Here is a 15,510-nt window from a genome sequence, read left to right as displayed (position 1 = left end):
AAGTGGAGAGAGGGAGGTTGAGACACAGAGGTGGGGATGAGGATGAATGTCCTGTCCCCCTGCCCTGGCAGGTCATAGAGTCATGGAATGGTTTGGGTTGAAAGGGACCATAAAGATCATTTAGTCCCAACCCCCTGCCATGGGCAGGGACACCTTCCACTAGACCAGGTTGCTGCAAGCCCCGTCCAGCTTATTTCCTTCATACCAGTCTGGTTTGGGGATTTTTGTTCTGTTCTTGGTTTGGAGCAGAGAATCTCAGCTGGAGGCAAAAAAAACCCTCAGTCTCCCACATCTCATCCTCATCATCCATGGCAGTGCAAATTGCTGGTCTGCCCGTCTGCGGCGGGCTGTGGGCTGCATGTTAGTGAGGCAATTTAGTGAGGTGATGAACAACTTGGAGCGTTGCTTCCCTCTAACTCCTTCACGGCTTTGCTGCATCGGCAGAAGCTGTGGGAGGAGGAGGGAACGTGTTTGGGGCTCATCCCTGTGCGCGATTATAGAACCGCGGAGGGGAGAGCCTTGGAATCCTGTGACTGTGGATCATCTCATTTTGAAAGCAATTCAAGTGTTCAGGAGCAAAAATCTGAAAGACAACTAACTCTGAAGGCAGACAGGTTTTTTTTTTTTAAATAGAGTAATTGGGTAAAAATGAGATTCAGAGACTTGCTATCTGCAAAATTGTCTTTAGAAGCTTTTTCCCCTGGGCTCCTAAATCACAATCTGCCTGGCAAACCAGAAGTGTGATTGTCTAGATAAACACATTCAAGATCAGGTGTAAAGCTGCAGAGCCCCACGCAGGTGTTTTGGCTTTTATTTTACTCTTGCAGCCTTTGGCATCTTTTGTTTGCTGTTAATGGGCAGCGGTGCCTCTGTTGTGCCTTGACCTCAGGGGCCCTGTTACAACCCTGTTTTCACCCTCACTGGGTGAAATCAGTGGATTTAAGACCTTTCCTTATTGCCTTAAATATATTAAAAAAAAATACTTTTGTAATTCTGAACTGGGTTTTTTTCTTGGTCTCTGTTATGATGGTGTATGTGGCACTTGCCACAAGAGACATGCCAGGAGGGGATGTGTTTTCTGTCCAACCCTCTTACCAGCCGGTAAAACAGATGCCTCTGAACTGGTTAGTGTTCATTAATGTTTATTAACACAGTCTGCACTTAAACGTGCCTGCTGGATTTATGCCAGATTTCCAGCATGACCTTGAACTTCACAGCAAGCTCGGGCAGCGCAAACAGCACTTGTTCTGTCTGAGGGTGGGGAATGTGCAGCTCTGCCCTCAGACCCCTTGGGATGTGGCATCACAGCCAGACCGTCTGGGCCAAACAGCAACTTGGGATGTTTTACACCGAGGAAGAAATACTGCTCTTTATTTTATTTTGTTTTGTTGGGGTTTTTTTGTTTGTTTGTTTGTGGGGTTTTTTTTGTTTTTGTTTTTGGGTTTTTTGGGTTGTTTTTTTTTTTTTTTTTGTTCTTGAAAGGCTCACAATTGCCCGAGGTGAGGGGCTGGAAGGGAGGGGGTGTCCTTAGGAGAGTGAAATAAAAGTCTGCGGTTTATCCCACGACTGGTGGCTCCTCTCCCACGGGAAGACACTCATGGCTTTCTTTGGAGAACCCTGTGGACTGCTGGGGACTTCAGCCTCTGAGAGCCCCCCCTCACGTCCAGCACCGAGCCTGCTCTGTGCCCGTGCTGTACCAGGCTGGGTGGGACAGGCAGAGCCTGGAGCTGGCGCTGGTGCTGGGCAGGCAGGATCTGGCAGCGCTCAGACGGGGTGAGACGGCATCACCTTATTCTGCAGCCCCTCTGCAGCGACGCCTGGGCGGGGACGGGGGGCAGCCGGAGAGGTTTTCCCAGTCCCCCGGGGCTGGTAACCACAGCACACCATTTGCAGCAGGCAGCTCTGAAACTGGGCAGGGGAGGGGTGGGTTACATGTGACAGCAGAATTCTGGTGTCACCTCTGAGGGGTGGGATGCTGGTTATATTTTGGGTGAGATCTCTATTCCCAGCCCCACTCTTTGCAGTTTATTGACAATAAAAGTTTCATTCTGTTTGTTCTGTGTCTTCAATGAGCCGTTTGTGATCTAACATTAAGTTGCCTGACCCCATAAAATCATGGAAGCGGAAAATGAGCTCTTGTTTGGGCTCGCAGGCTGCTCCCTCCCTTTCCATTTATTCCCCAAAACCTCGCTGCTTATCCGGGATTGAGCCTGTGACTATGCTCCCAGATAGGATACAAGGTTCCTCCATGTTTTATGAGCCCATTTAGTTGTTCTCCAGAAGCCCCAGTGAAGCTGTGGTTTGTTGGCTGACTCCTCTCTCTCTTTCTCACCTGTTTGTTCATGAAGACGTAAATGATTGGATTGTAAACTGTGGCGGTCTTGGAGAAGTAGGAGGGCAGAGATGCCAGAGCTGGCTGGATGGTGATGTCTTTGTGGGTGGCCACCACCAGTGCAAAGGTGCTGTAGGGCAGCCAGCAGATGAGAAAGGCCATCACCATCGCCACCACCATCCGGGTCACCTCCCGCTCCGCCTGCTGCGTCGTGTCCGACTCCTGCTGCTGCGCCGCAGCCTGCGGGGGGTTTGGAAGGGAGAGAGAAGCCTGTTAGCAACTTGCAGCAGCATTTCCATCCCTTGGGTGCCCCGATGTCAGTGCCAGGAGCTGTCAGCTCCACTGAGCGTCACAAAAACCTGCTTTGTGAGCAGAAAGCCGTGAGCTCACCTGTGCCTGCCGTGCTTACCGCTCGCAGGGTCATCAGCAGGTTGGCGTAGGAGAAGAGGATCAGGCTGAGGGGCATCACAAAGCAGGTGACAAACAAGGCCAGGATGTAGCTGTTGTTGTTGCTGCCGCCCGTGTACCAGTTGGGCCCACAGGAGGTTCTCAGACCTGGAACAAAGTTTGGAAACAAGGCTAAACCAACGACAGGCTTGGATCAGGGCTCAGTACCAAAACAGCCAGCGCTGACCCTGCTTAGCAATGCCACCCAAGCACCTCTCACTTTTCCTGGAGATCAGCCCCTACAGAAGCAGGTTTTGGCTGGCTGCATGCTGGCTGCTGCTCTGAGTGCTCCAGCAGCCAGAGCAGGTCCTGCAGCAGGCAACTTCCAAAGAACAACCTCCCAGGGAGGATTATTGAGCAGCAGGAGATACCAACACTTTAAATTCCAGCACAGACACTCTCCAGCTACTCTGTGCTTCAAAAGCATATGCAAGATGACCCAGTGGAGTCTGATGCACCCCTCCCCTACCTTCAGGCACGTAGCTGCTCCAGCCCATGAGTGGTGGGGTTGTCCAGAGCAGTGACCAGCTCCAGGTGAAGGCACAGCCACTCACGGCGTGTCGGTGCTTGAACCGAAAGTCTCCCAGGGGTCTGCAGACCACAACATACCTCTCAAGGGCCAGGATGGCCAGGGACCACAGCCCCACGATGCCTGGGGGGAGAAGGACAGGCTCTGCTGCCCATGCCAGCATGTGGTAGATGACGATCTAAAGCTGTCCAAGTAAATATGGTTTTAACAAGTATTTGGATGTTTTTCTTACAGCAGGGAGAGCTGTGAGGGTATTTGGCTCTTAAAGATGAAGTTGGCAGTGGGTGTCTGTGATGCCTTGTGGTTGCAATCACAGTTTCGCCACAGGAGTGCCCTTGACAAAGGGTTTTGTGCAGTCCCTGGCGCACCCTCACCCACAGGTGTGCTGACACAGCCACCAGCACCCACAAAAAGCACACCAAGCAAAGATTCCTCATGTGCCCAAGTGACATTTCCCTCTCTGTGAGGACCAAGACAGATCCTGGCACAGCCAACCATCTACCTGACCCTTCCCTGTGCTGAAGAATAGCTGAAGGACACGAGTTTTACCACATGAAAACACTGACTTTAGGAGATGACAAAGCTGGTGAAACATTCCCAAAGCCATTTTGCTAAAGACAAAAGCACCAGCCAGAGACCAAGGCAGGTCTCGAGGCCCATGCCCTTACCTGTGAGGGAGACCATGAAGCCCTCCAGCTCGCACAGGCGTTTGCCAAACACGAAGAAGCCGCTGATGTTGTTGGAGAGGCTGACGGAGCTGCCGCAGAGCGTCACCAGCAGGTCGGCCACGGCCAAGTTCACCAGGATGTAGTTCAGGGGGGACCGGAGCTTCTTGTACCTGATGGAAACCACGATGACCAAGCCGTTCACCACCGAGGCAGAGGCCACGACGAGGCCCATCAGCACGGCCACCGACAGGTACACGGCCCGTGGGGCCTGGTGGGGCCACTGGGGGCCATCAAAGGGCCCTGGGGTCCCGTTATTTGGGGGCTCCTGCGAGCTGTCGGGGGAGTACATGGGTCTTCTGGGGCTCCACCTGGTGCAGGTGATCCTCCCCAAAAAGCAAAGCCTCTTTATAGAGCCGGAGGGTCTGACGTGCCCCAGAGCAGCTTTGCATTCAAATGCCTTAAGCTTTATTTTAATCTGCAGGGTCTGTGCCCCTGCCCCCCCGTTTATAATCAGCTCTTTATTCCCAAGGGGATAAAGACTGACTTAAACAAAAATCTGATGACTGAACAGAGCATCATTTAATTGAGTAAATATTTCTTTCCTTGTGCTTTCCAGCTGTCTTTTCCTGTAGGAGTGACCCCTGCCCAGCTCCGGCACTTGGGATGTCATTCCCTGTGCTCTGGGGGAATTGCTGGGCTGCAGGCTACTATATTCATATATATACACAAATATATAAAAATATACATGTACTATATATATACTACATTGGGCCATACATGTATTTTCTTTCTCTCTCTGTATTTATTTATTAATTTATTTATTTATTTTTATATATACATTTATACACGTAGTGTATATATACTACATTGGGCCAAGCAGCCCCCAAAGCTCTAGTTTAAAACCATCTCCCGCTCCCCAAATCCTTGCCAGACCCCAAATTCAAAAGCTGCACCACCAGCATCAGCTTTTTTTTTTTTTTTTTTAACCTTTTTATTTTCGGTTCTCGTTATAAATATTAACAAATCCGACAAAAAGTACACGGATAGGTAATACTGAAATACAAAAGTCTTTCAGGATGCAGGTAAGGACGGTTTCTGCAGCCTTCACATGGTAGCAAAACATTGGTATCAAACATTTCACGAGGCCTGGCATGACAACCACCAACTCTGCATGCAGCTGGGACGGACGGACGGACGGGGTGGCCGCTTAGAAAAGACTGGGATACAAAGTGAAGGAACCCACACACACATGTCCTACTCCACCTCAGGCATAAACCAGTTTCATAGCAAGATATGCCAGAACGAATGATGGCGTGAAAGGAATTTTGCAAGAAAAAGGGAGGCACAGCCAACCTGGTGCTCCTGGAGCTTTCCTGGAAGCTCAGACCCAAACCAGGTTTTAAGGTGTTGGACCAGAAAGGATTACTGGGAACATCCGACTTGACACGCTGCCAGCATTCAAATAAAATCCATGCATATCTGTAGAATGCATTACAAATATTAAGTTATTAAAAAAACCCCTATGAACCTTGGTTTTTTTATCCCCTCCCCCCCATATCAAACGAGGTGTAACACGATCATCACTTTGAAAAGTAAACGTAGATTTCCAGAGATCCCATTGTTTTCCAAGAAAAAAAAGAAGTCAGCAACACGCTCATGTGCATGCACAGGGCTCGGAAGCTGAAGGTAATTGAGATCTGTGGGGAAAGAGCAGCTCTTCCTAACAAATGATGGTTTAAAGGCTTCAAAAATTTTGGGAAACGTTGCAGCATTTCATAGAAAGTTTTAGCTCATCCTTCTGGATGTCCAGTGGGATGAGGATGCAGAGACAGGCCAAGGTAGATCACAGAGAATGAGATCTGGGATTATTATTATTATTATTATCATAATATTATTATATTATTACTGTGCCATACACAGAAGTTTGGTTTGGATGCTGTTTGAGGCAGAAAACGGGCCAACCTGATAGCTGTGCCAGAGCCAAGCATCTCCACAAACAACATTCCAGCTCAGCCCCGAGGCTCTGCATCTTCACTGGGTTTTATTTAATGGCATGAATTGGAAAAGGATGAATAAGGGAGAAATGATAGAAAAAATTTAGCCTGAAAACTGGCTTTGCTGGAAAAATAGCTGTGCTGCTGCGTGGCTCTGGGCAGGAAGGCGTGGTTTCATCAGGAGAGTGGTGGCTACTGATCCTGGGAAGCAGGAACAGCCAGGGGCTTCATGGAGCCTTTTTTTTTGCCTCCCAAACGTGAAGCTGCCCAATCCCAAGAGGAAAACCGTGGTCTGCACAGCTGTGCTGACTTCACATGAGTTATCGGAGAGGACGAGCACAACACTCCTGGAGGAAAAGCAAACACTCTTTCCAGGTTACCAGGGACACAATCATTCCAACAGAGGAGATTTAAATGCGTAAAAGACTGTTTAGGCCCAAACCACAGAGACTTGACAAACCACCAGGGATATGGCACAGTTTTGCCTTGAGGAAACAGTTCCAGATTTTAAGTGACGCCTTTTGCCGATGCTGGACACACGGACGCAGACGGACGCATTCATTGTTGCCACTTGAATTGCAAGGCAGCGAGAAGGTAACTCAGTACAGCCAGGATTGGGAGAGGAGCCAGACTGCAGAGCATGCAGGCGTGAGGTGTCCACGTGTGTGTGTGTGCACACGTGTGTGTGTGCACATATGTGTGTGTGTGCACGTGCATGCCCGTGGGCGGGGCTGTGAGTGTGTCAGGGTGCAGGGAGGCAGTTTTGGGACGGGCTGGACGGAGCAAAGCGCCGCCGCCTTCTCCCCTTGGCAGGGGTTTCCCCGCAGCCAGGCCGTGCCGAGGGGTGTCCCGCTCTCCCGGCTGCCCCGGTGCCGCGATCCCCCGTATCCAAAGCCGTGAAGGAGAGAAGTCCAAAGGCTGTGGCGGAGCTGTGGCCGCCCGGGAGCGGCCCCGTGGAGCTCAGTCGCTGAGGACGGCGCCCGGCAGCTCGTTCGTTAGCGTGTGCCAGCGCTCGATCTTCTTGTCCTTGTTCTTCAGGCAGTCGAACCAGTGCTTCAGCCGCTCGCCTTTGGCATTAATTCCTAACACCACTCCACCTTGGGAGAGAGACAGAGACGGGGAGGGGTGAGGCGGGAACGTCAGCCCTGCGAGGGATGCCGAGGGATGCCCAGGGGATGCCAGAGGATGCAGGATGGAGCCAGGGCATGCACCATCCTCACAGCATCCAGTGCCATGACCTGATGTGACACACAGGCAATTGTAGCCCATCTTCCCTGCCCCCCTCATGGCTGGGAGCTGGGACCTGTCCCAGGCAGCTTGTTCATGTGCCAAGGGCTCACTGCAGTCGCAGCAGCTGTCAGAGATACCAGGCACTTGTTAGTGATAAATCACAGAGACTAGGAGCAAAATCACAACAAGCCCAGATACCCAATAGAGATAAATGAAACCTCCCTGTTAAACATGGTTTTTTGTTCAGAGGAAAAGATCTGAAAACAGAAGGGGAGAGGGAGATGTATCTTCTCCCTGCTTGGGTGCTCCTTACACGGGGGATGTCCGTGTGGGAGAAGAGGCTCAGGTGCAGGAGAGGGATAAAAGTAGAACCAAAACCCAGCAAGAATGAATGTGGGGATGGAGAAGTGCAGAAGAGCAGCAGATGAAAAAGTTAAGAGGCACAGATAATGAAGATAAATAAAAAAGAGACCTTCTGGAGTGCCCCACTCACCTATGAAATCGTTTGACTTGCCGATATCATAGTCCCACACGGTGACTTCCAAGGTCTTTTTTGCCAGGTCCCCATGCTTTATCTCATAGCAAAACTCCTGTAGGGGAGCAGAGACAGCTCAGGATGAAACAGGAGCTGGGGCTGCCCATCCTCCTCCTCGGGCTGCTGCCCTTTGCCACCCACAGGGAACCCAACCCCGATCCCCCACATAGTGACTAAGGTGTTGTTTTTATCTTTTAAGTCTGAACAGTGAGAAAAGCCCCTCGTTGAGAACCACAACCACCCCAAACCCACCTCGTTGAACTCGGGGTTCAGTGTTTTCTTCTTCACCGCCGTCTTGTGCTTTGATTTCTTGTCCTCATCTGGTTTCAAGTATCTGCAACGAGATTGAAGCAGCCCCATCACATGTGGGTGCTGAGGAGGGCAGGATGGGACCAGATCCCAGTGGAGATAGGATGAGGTGGGCAACTGAGTCCCATGAACCCGTGGCTCTCCTTCCCCTGCTAAAAGGTTGGGAATGCTGGGAGGAGGCAGCATTTCCTGACCTTAGCACAAGCAAGCTGCTGGCTGAAGAGAGCACTGATTATCCCATCTCCAGTCCCTAGGGGACACTGGCACTGCACACACGCTCCCAGCTCCCAAAACCAATCACTCCCAGTCCAATCCCAGTCCAGACTTGGGACTCTGCTACCAGTCTGCTCATCCAGAGTCTCTCCAGGAGACAGGAAGCACATGCAGTGTGGAAAAGGGAGCAGGAGTGAGTGTGGCAACCGCAGCTTTAGGCACCAATGTTCCCTGTGGATATTCTGCAGCGCAGCAGCAGGGCTGGAGAGCAAACAAGATTAAAGTGTCATCAGAGAGAGCACCTGAAATCTGGGCCAGAGCAGAGTCAATCCATTGTCGTTTTGTGCTGGTGCTGTGCCTTTAAATATCAGTTCTGCTTCCTTGTTACACTTTCCAGATCTTGCTCATAATTAAAAAATTAGGGCTTGTACTGAGAAGCATCACTTCTCTATCTGCTCTGATTCCAGCCCTGCTGATACAGTCTCCTGTGGATGGCACCTAAAACAAGTTGGGTTCAACAATGGGAATTGTGTTGCTCTTGGGCATTTAAAAAAGCAAGAGGGGATTTTTATACAAACACCTCCACCCCTAAAGAACAATTAAATAGGAAGGTCAAAGTGTCCTGCTGATAAATTCCATTACTGGTCTCCCAGGCGTGGTTAATCCCCGTAGTTCTGCCTTAAATGCTGTCCCTGAATGTGCCCAAGTTTGCATGAGTGCTGTGGGAACAGGGATGTGGGACGGGCACAGGGAGGGCTGCTGGTCCTTCCATTCCATGGCCACTCTTTCTTTGCAGAGAGTGAATGTGAAAAATACCATTCCCCCCAAAAAAACCAGCAGCAATCCAGGGCCTCACACCAGCCTGGCTCTGCATCAGCAAACCATCACCTCCCTCAGCATCTCTGGAAAGCCCCTGGGTGACACCAACTTCCCTGAATCACTTGGGTGAGGCTGAGTCAGCAGCCCATTACAGTCATTGGAACGACTGTACTTCATATCGCTGGTGTTTTTCAAAAGGAAGGTGCTCCCAGTCATTTACATCGGGAAGTGTCAGCAGGACCTGTGAACGTGCCCTCAGCTCTGTTAACAGGGCCCTGGAGCCACCGGAGCCGTGGGTTGCCATTAAAGTGCTGTCTGACCTAATTACACACACGTTGTAATTAGAGCTTTTCCCAAGTGCAGGGTGGTGGCTGGGAGCTGGGCTCTAGAGAGCTGGGCTGGGAATCTCCTGTCCCTTGGGACCTGGGGAAGTGGGTGATTACCTGCCTATCCCCTGGGGCTAGAAGAGGGGGATGCCTGTGCCCTAACCCATCAGCCTGTGCCCTAACCCATCAGCAAAACCCGACTGTACCTGTCTGCTTTGGGCCACCAACTCTGTCCCCAGGGCCACATCCCTGCAGCTGACCGTCTCCCAGGGCAGAGCTGAGCCTGGCAGTGAGCATCACAGCAGGGACAGCAGGATGCCCCTGCACAGGGCAGGCACAGCCACGCACCACCAGGCAGCTCCCGCACCCACCTTACCTGGGAGCTCTGCAAAACGACTGCCAGGGAACAACAACGCTCCGGGCAAACACCAGCTGCTGCCGTGGCGCCCTCATTTGCATCTCCTAATGAGAATCTATTAATTTCCACTCCAGGGAGAGGCGGGAGGGGACAGCACAGCTCGTGGCCGTGCCTCACCTGGCGCGGGGCAGGACTCACGTTTTGACGTAGGGGTCGGAGTAGCCGTTGGCGTCCATGGCAGCCAGGTGGGCACAGCGGATGATGCCCACCAGGAGCGCCTGCTTCTGAGAGCTGTACTTGAGGGAGATGAGGATCCGGCCACGCTCCTCCAGCGACTTGTCCTCTGTTTTATCTATCTGCAGGAGGGAATGCACCCAGTCTGGGAGCTGTTCCACGGCTGGACACCCACCTCCCCAGTGTGAGGGGTGCTCCCACAGTCCCACATGCAAGCTGCTACACACACAGTCCCACGGTGGGGACGTGGCTTTGAACTTCCCACTCACCGGCAGCTGCTTCTCCAGGCAGATGTTGAAGTTTTTGGTCTGGTTCGGCTTCAGTTTCTTCAGCGGGATCCGCGTCTCCCCAATGAACTCGTTGTGGCGGAACTTGTCCTCGTCACAGACCGAGATCCTGCAACGGGCATGGGGTGAGCGCGGACGCTGGGGAGAGGGGAGGTGATGGCACGAGGGAAGGGGCTGCCCCATTGTACTGCAGGTCACCTCAGAGAGGGGACAACTCAGGTCACTGTTCCCCAGCCCATTGACTGGGCACCTCCTCCTCAGGCAGCTGGAGGGCATTCAAGTGCTGCCACAGCCTGGCCAGGGCAGCTCCTGGTGTGAGTCGGTGTCTAACGCAGGTCCCAGCCCAGGCACTGCTGGAAAAGCAACCTCAAACATCCTAGTGGCTCTTCCACTAAAACATCAAAGTCATCGGTGACTAAAGTAAAACTACTGAGCTGCCACCAGCCCAGCTGCATTTTGCCTGGCCATGGAGACTCTTCCTCAAACCACCCTCAGACTGTGCAGCCGGGAGAGGTGTTGCTCCCACAGAGCTCCTTCCCTCCCACCCGAGGGGCTCGGGCACTGCTCAGAGAGTGGCAGCTCTCAGGGTGACCCTGGCTGCCAGTTTGGGGCACGGGGTGGATCTGCCACCTCCTCTCCCACCATGCAGACGAGCACATGAAGGATTTACAGCCCCAGCACGTGGAAAGCACCACACCTGAGCCAGGAGCAGCTCTCCCAGCCCCGCTGGGGTCCTGGGATGCATCCCTGTGATGGCAGCTGAGGGCAGTGACAGTGGAGCTGAGCCAAGGCTGTTTTCCGTGAGAAAGCTATAAATGCCTTTCCCTGAGCTGGCAGCTAATGAGTCATTCCTCTGCTGCTTCCCAGCCCGCTCTGGGCGTGAGGAGAGACGACGGAAGAGCAAAGTAAGTGCTTGCAGGGAGGCTCTGCTCGCTGCTCCCGAAATCCCAGAGAGGGGCCAGGAGGGTGGTGGCTGCCTTGAGGGACCAGCTGTTCCCCAGCAGTGCTGTCTGGACACAGTGACAGGGAATGCCATCCCATCCCCCTCCAGAGGGAGCATCCAGCATCCCGCATCCTCATTGGAGCCACGCAGGGAGTGGCTGGGCTCCCTGCCCATAAAGGAAAGACATTTCCCTTCCCTTACATTCTCTGCTTTCTCCTTCTTTAAAAAATATTCCTACAGTGTCTTCCCATCCTTTCGCTACCTGCCTTTCTTCTCTTTCACCCACTCCTGTTGGTGTCCATTTCCCACGGGTGGCACCTCTGCCTCCAGGGACGGCACGGGAAGGGGGAAAAAGTAATTAAAGATAAATAGTGTGCTGTGATCCCACCTGGGAGTAACTAATTGCACCCCACACCTCTAGTCTGCTCAGTGCCTGGATGGCTTACCCGTGGATGGGTTGTCTATAGATGGTTTATCTGTGGAGAGTTTATGCATGGATGGTTTGTCCATGGGTGGTTTATCTGTGGATAGTTTAGTGGCTTATCTACAGGTAGTCTGACCACCCTCATGCTCATAAGTGAATAAAAAGGATGCAAGGAAGCCACGGGATGGCTCAGTGGCATGGCACAAAGATCAGGGAGCAGCAGAGGAAAGGGATTTGGAAAAAAAAAATGGAAGCGGGAAGACATGGAATGCTGCTCTCCAGAAAACTGTAGCTGGATGCAGCGTTACTATAGATACCCACGAAAAAAACACCCCACTGCAACAGTAAAACCCTCAAAGAGGATCTCAAATGCAGGCACAATATTCCCTATTTCCTTCCCTCCTTTTGCTTTTCTTTTAAAGAACAAAACTGAAAAAGAAGCAGCAGCAGCTTTGGAGACAACACTTGCCAGGTGTGTGTCCATCTGGGCAAAGCTGGGGAGGGAAAGGGAGGGCAGGGATGTGAAGGCTGGGCTGGAGAGAAGGGGACAGGAGGGGACATGGCCTCACAGGGAGCTGACAGCCTTGGGCATGTTTGTACACCCGGCAATCGTGGAGCAATGCTGGCTCCCGGGCACCCAGGGAGACAGGATTTGGGATGGTTTGCCCTCCTAAAAATGTGAGTAACAAGATCTTGTCCTGACAATGTCTAGGGACACACCAGAAGCACAACAAGATCCTGCTTTCTGTGAAGCCCCAGGCACATCCAGGATGGGCAGAAAACCAGGAAGGAAACACATGGAAAACTTCCATGGTGGTGGCAGGGAGGGCATCTCCAGTGTCACACTGGGAGAGGCCCCAGAGCTCCACCAAGTCTCATTTCACTGCCCACAGGGACACGGGAAGCCCCTGTGTTTATGCAGAACCATGTCCCTTGGGAAGTAGTTTCTGGCACATCTGCAAGACCTGGGAACTGCTGCTGCCCCGAGCAGGACGACAGAGCCGGAGACACCACCAGCTTTCTCCCAGCCCTGTTTTCCCTCTGGTATCTCCAGCCACCTCTCAGGTGGGTCCGTACCTTTTGTGCCCATCTGTGTGTGATGCCCAGAGGGGTTCATGCCAGCCCTCCCAGTGCCACAGGCTCAGTCCCCAACCCCAAACCCTCTGCCTGGCTGCAGTTTATCCCCACTGGGAGGGTATTTTTAGCTCGGGCAGGCTGGCAGTGCCCCGGCCCATCGGTGAAGGCAGGAGCAGTGAGTCAGACGAGCAGGCAGCTCCAGCCCCAGCCCTCCCTTTGGAAAATGGCATAATGCAATTACACCAGCTTGAATTTTATTACGAGAAATCGATGTGATGGAATTTTTATGCCTTGGGTTAGAAAATCAGCTCCCTGACAAACAGCACGAGACGCCTCCAGCAGCCTCATTCACCTGCCATCCTGAGCTTGTAACTCGAACACCACCCATCCCTCGTCTCTCCCTGTGAATCCCAGTCCCTCCAGCTCAGCATTTGGTCTGATATCTTCATTGTGGGGTCCTGATCTTTAAGTTAAGGGCTGTGAAAACCACTTTGGAAGAAAACTAAGCAGCAAATGAACAACCACTGCTCATTAAACTTATTCTGCCTCCTACTCAGCCCGGGCTCCTGGGTTACAGCCCTGACTCACCGCGCAGCTCCAGCAGCCCTGCTCCGCTGACTCACGGCTTCCGCTCTCACACACGTTCCTCCAGCCTCCTTCCCAGTGTGGAAAGGGGAAATGGGGGTCAACAAAGACCCTTTTCCACAACACACACACACACACACACAATAGGCAGCAGAGCCTGAGGATGCATCCTCCGTGCCCAAGATCCCTTTTGGTCCCTATAGCAACTTGGCTTTCAGTGAGGAGCGAACGTGCAGGTGATGCCAGCTTGGCTTAAGGACAGGCAACACCAGGCAAGGAGGGAAAACAGCAAAAGTCTGCATCTGGGAACTGTCCAGCTGTCCGAAAAACAGAAGGAGGATTCGGTTCTGGGCTCCATCACAAAAAGCCTCAAAGTGTGAGCACAGAAACCACAGAGAAGTGAGATACAATTACAAGGGCACCTGCAGTTCTGAGCAAACCCCATTCAGCACTTCCAGAGTAAAGCAATTCAGGACCCCAAACCTCCAAGTGTCTTCACTACGCTTATTAGTCCTGATCAAATACTATTTTCTGAATAATATATTTAATGAGTCATGATGTTTGTCAAACACATGATTAAACAAAGAATTCCTGGCATTTGTGGGCTAGCTGAGTATCATATGAATAATGCATCGCTTCGCCAATACATCTGGATATGAATAATTGTATCCAATATCTGGCCAGCTCTGATATTTATTATGAATGCAATTTATTTATTGCATATTACATGTATTATTTAAAGGTAGGTGATTGTATTCTGCCTATTCCAATTTCCCCTGCAGCATTTCTCTGCCTCCCCCTGACACGCACCTTGGCTTCCCACCACTGGACAGAGCTTCCAAACTGCTGCCACACGGTCATGCTTGGAGCCCAGATGAGAGTGGGGACTGTGGGGTGAGATTTTCCCTCTCAGTGCTGCCAGGGAACCTGCCCCCCCAGCCCATCCATCTGTGCACTCGGAGTCCAGCACCCTCCACACGGCTGTGAACTTGCTTTCTCCCAGGCTGGTGGGTGGTTTCATCCCTGTTAAGCCTTGGGCTAGACTCAGGGATATTTAATTCAATGAATGGATGAGACCTTTCGAGATCCTCCCACCTGCTGTGCTTCACAAAATCCAAAGTATCTGGTGTTATTTGAAGGGGTTGATTCATTAACAAAATCCTGCTTGCCAGCACAATCAGCTGGGCTGCCTTCACCTCTCCTTCGCCCGGGGGGTGGCCCTGCTTGGGGAGGTGAACCCTGCTGGCTCCTGGGGTCTGTCACTGCAAAGCCACTTGACCAGTTTGGACAATGGGTACAGCTGGGGGGCTCAGGAAAGAGGGGATCCATCACCCAGCTCTCCAGGATGTCCCTACTCCGGCTGCTCCAACAAATGCCACTCGTCCCCTTGAAGGGAGCTGCAGGCTCTGGCAGAGTGCCCCACTCCAGCACCACCCCACCAATCCATGCTGGACACGTCCCTTCCAGGAGCCTGGGTGGGCAGGAAAGATTTCTGGGTGCTTTTCCAGCTCTCCAGGCAGCGGGGAGGCGAAGGCTGGCTGCAGCTTTGATCTCTGCCGTTATTTTCACATTAAAGAGACTTTGCAATCGAGTTCCCTGCCCCTCCCTGGATCTCAGCACCAGGGAGGCTCCCGGGGAACGGTCACCGCCCAGACCGAGGGGAGCATCACTCATGCTCTTTCAAGTACCACCAGCTGCCTGGCAGGAGCCTCGACTGATTAGCACTGGGAAAACCAGCGTCTTCTCCGCTTTGAAGTTGGCTTTTCCTGATGGAGAAGGAGATATTTTGATGATATGATGGGTGGGCGAAGCAAAGCACCAAAGATAGGACAACGGGAGATGCTTCCTGTGGGAAGTGGCACTGGGAGAGTGAGGGGCCATTGCCACTGGTGTCATGGAGAAGAGAAACAGCTCAAGCCACAACGAAATACTCAAAGATTGTCAGTTTAGATTGGATATTAGGAAGAAATTCTTCCCTGTGAGGGTGGGGAGGCCCTGGCACAGGTTGCCCAGAGAAGCTGTGGCTGCCCCATCCCTGGAAGTGTCCAAAGCCAGGTTGGATGGGGCTTGGAGCAACCTGGGATAGTGGAAGGTGGAATGAGATGAGCTTTAAAGTCCCTTCCAGTGCAAACCATTCTGAGATTCTGTAATTCAGCTGATATCTAAATGAGGAGGTTCAAGTTCTCAGCTACTCAAAGAA

The 15,510-nt window shown here is 52.1% G+C and overlaps 2 protein-coding genes across 2 annotated transcripts in view; both read right to left on the bottom strand.

Moving 5' to 3' along the window:
- Window positions 1–1,679: 1,679 nt before the first annotated feature.
- LOC108500617 (pinopsin) lies at window positions 1,680–4,374 on the bottom strand. Its single transcript, XM_017821706.1, has 5 exons — window positions 3,977–4,374; window positions 3,249–3,431; window positions 2,742–2,887; window positions 2,333–2,572; window positions 1,680–1,908 (listed from the first exon to the last, which is right to left on the bottom strand). Exons 1-5 carry the CDS (start codon window positions 4,323–4,325, stop codon window positions 1,765–1,767), a joined length of 1,062 nt encoding a protein of 353 aa, XP_017677195.1. The 5' UTR covers window positions 4,326–4,374; the 3' UTR covers window positions 1,680–1,764.
- Window positions 4,375–4,871: 497 nt separating this feature from the next.
- The window catches only part of DOC2B (double C2 domain beta), a 32,732-nt gene continuing 22,093 nt past the window's right edge, over window positions 4,872–15,510 (bottom strand). The window contains exons 5-9 of the mRNA XM_017821704.1: window positions 10,264–10,390; window positions 9,959–10,116; window positions 7,988–8,069; window positions 7,694–7,790; window positions 4,872–7,067 (exon numbers count right to left, since the gene is read on the bottom strand). Coding sequence (XP_017677193.1) covers window positions 6,931–7,067; window positions 7,694–7,790; window positions 7,988–8,069; window positions 9,959–10,116; window positions 10,264–10,390 — 601 coding nt within the window. The 3' untranslated portion in view covers window positions 4,872–6,930. The remainder of the gene's footprint in view (window positions 7,068–7,693; window positions 7,791–7,987; window positions 8,070–9,958; window positions 10,117–10,263; window positions 10,391–15,510) is intronic.

This window comes from Lepidothrix coronata, unplaced genomic scaffold (genome assembly GCF_001604755.1).
Source record: "Lepidothrix coronata isolate B3197 unplaced genomic scaffold, Lepidothrix_coronata-1.0 Scaffold91, whole genome shotgun sequence".
In the NCBI taxonomy this organism is placed as follows: Eukaryota; Metazoa; Chordata; class Aves; order Passeriformes; family Pipridae; genus Lepidothrix; species Lepidothrix coronata.
Note: the sequence above shows the minus strand (reverse complement) of the source record. Positions and strands in the feature narration are given on the sequence as shown.

What these genes read in the sequence shown, in the direction of transcription:
- LOC108500617 (XM_017821706.1), bottom strand. Translation starts at nt 4,325, where the DNA reads ATGTACTCCCCCGACAGCTCGCAGGAGCCCCCAAATAACGGGACCCCA. An exon ending in GAGCAGCTACGTGCCTGAAG is followed by an intron (nt 2,888 to 3,248) that starts GTAGGGGAGGGG and finishes ACTTTGTTCCAG; the next exon opens with GTCTGAGAACCTCCTGTGGG. An exon ending in ACGTCTTCATGAACAAACAG is followed by an intron (nt 1,909 to 2,332) that starts GTGAGAAAGAGA and finishes TCCCCTGCCCAG; the next exon opens with TTTCAGAGCTGCCTGCTGCA.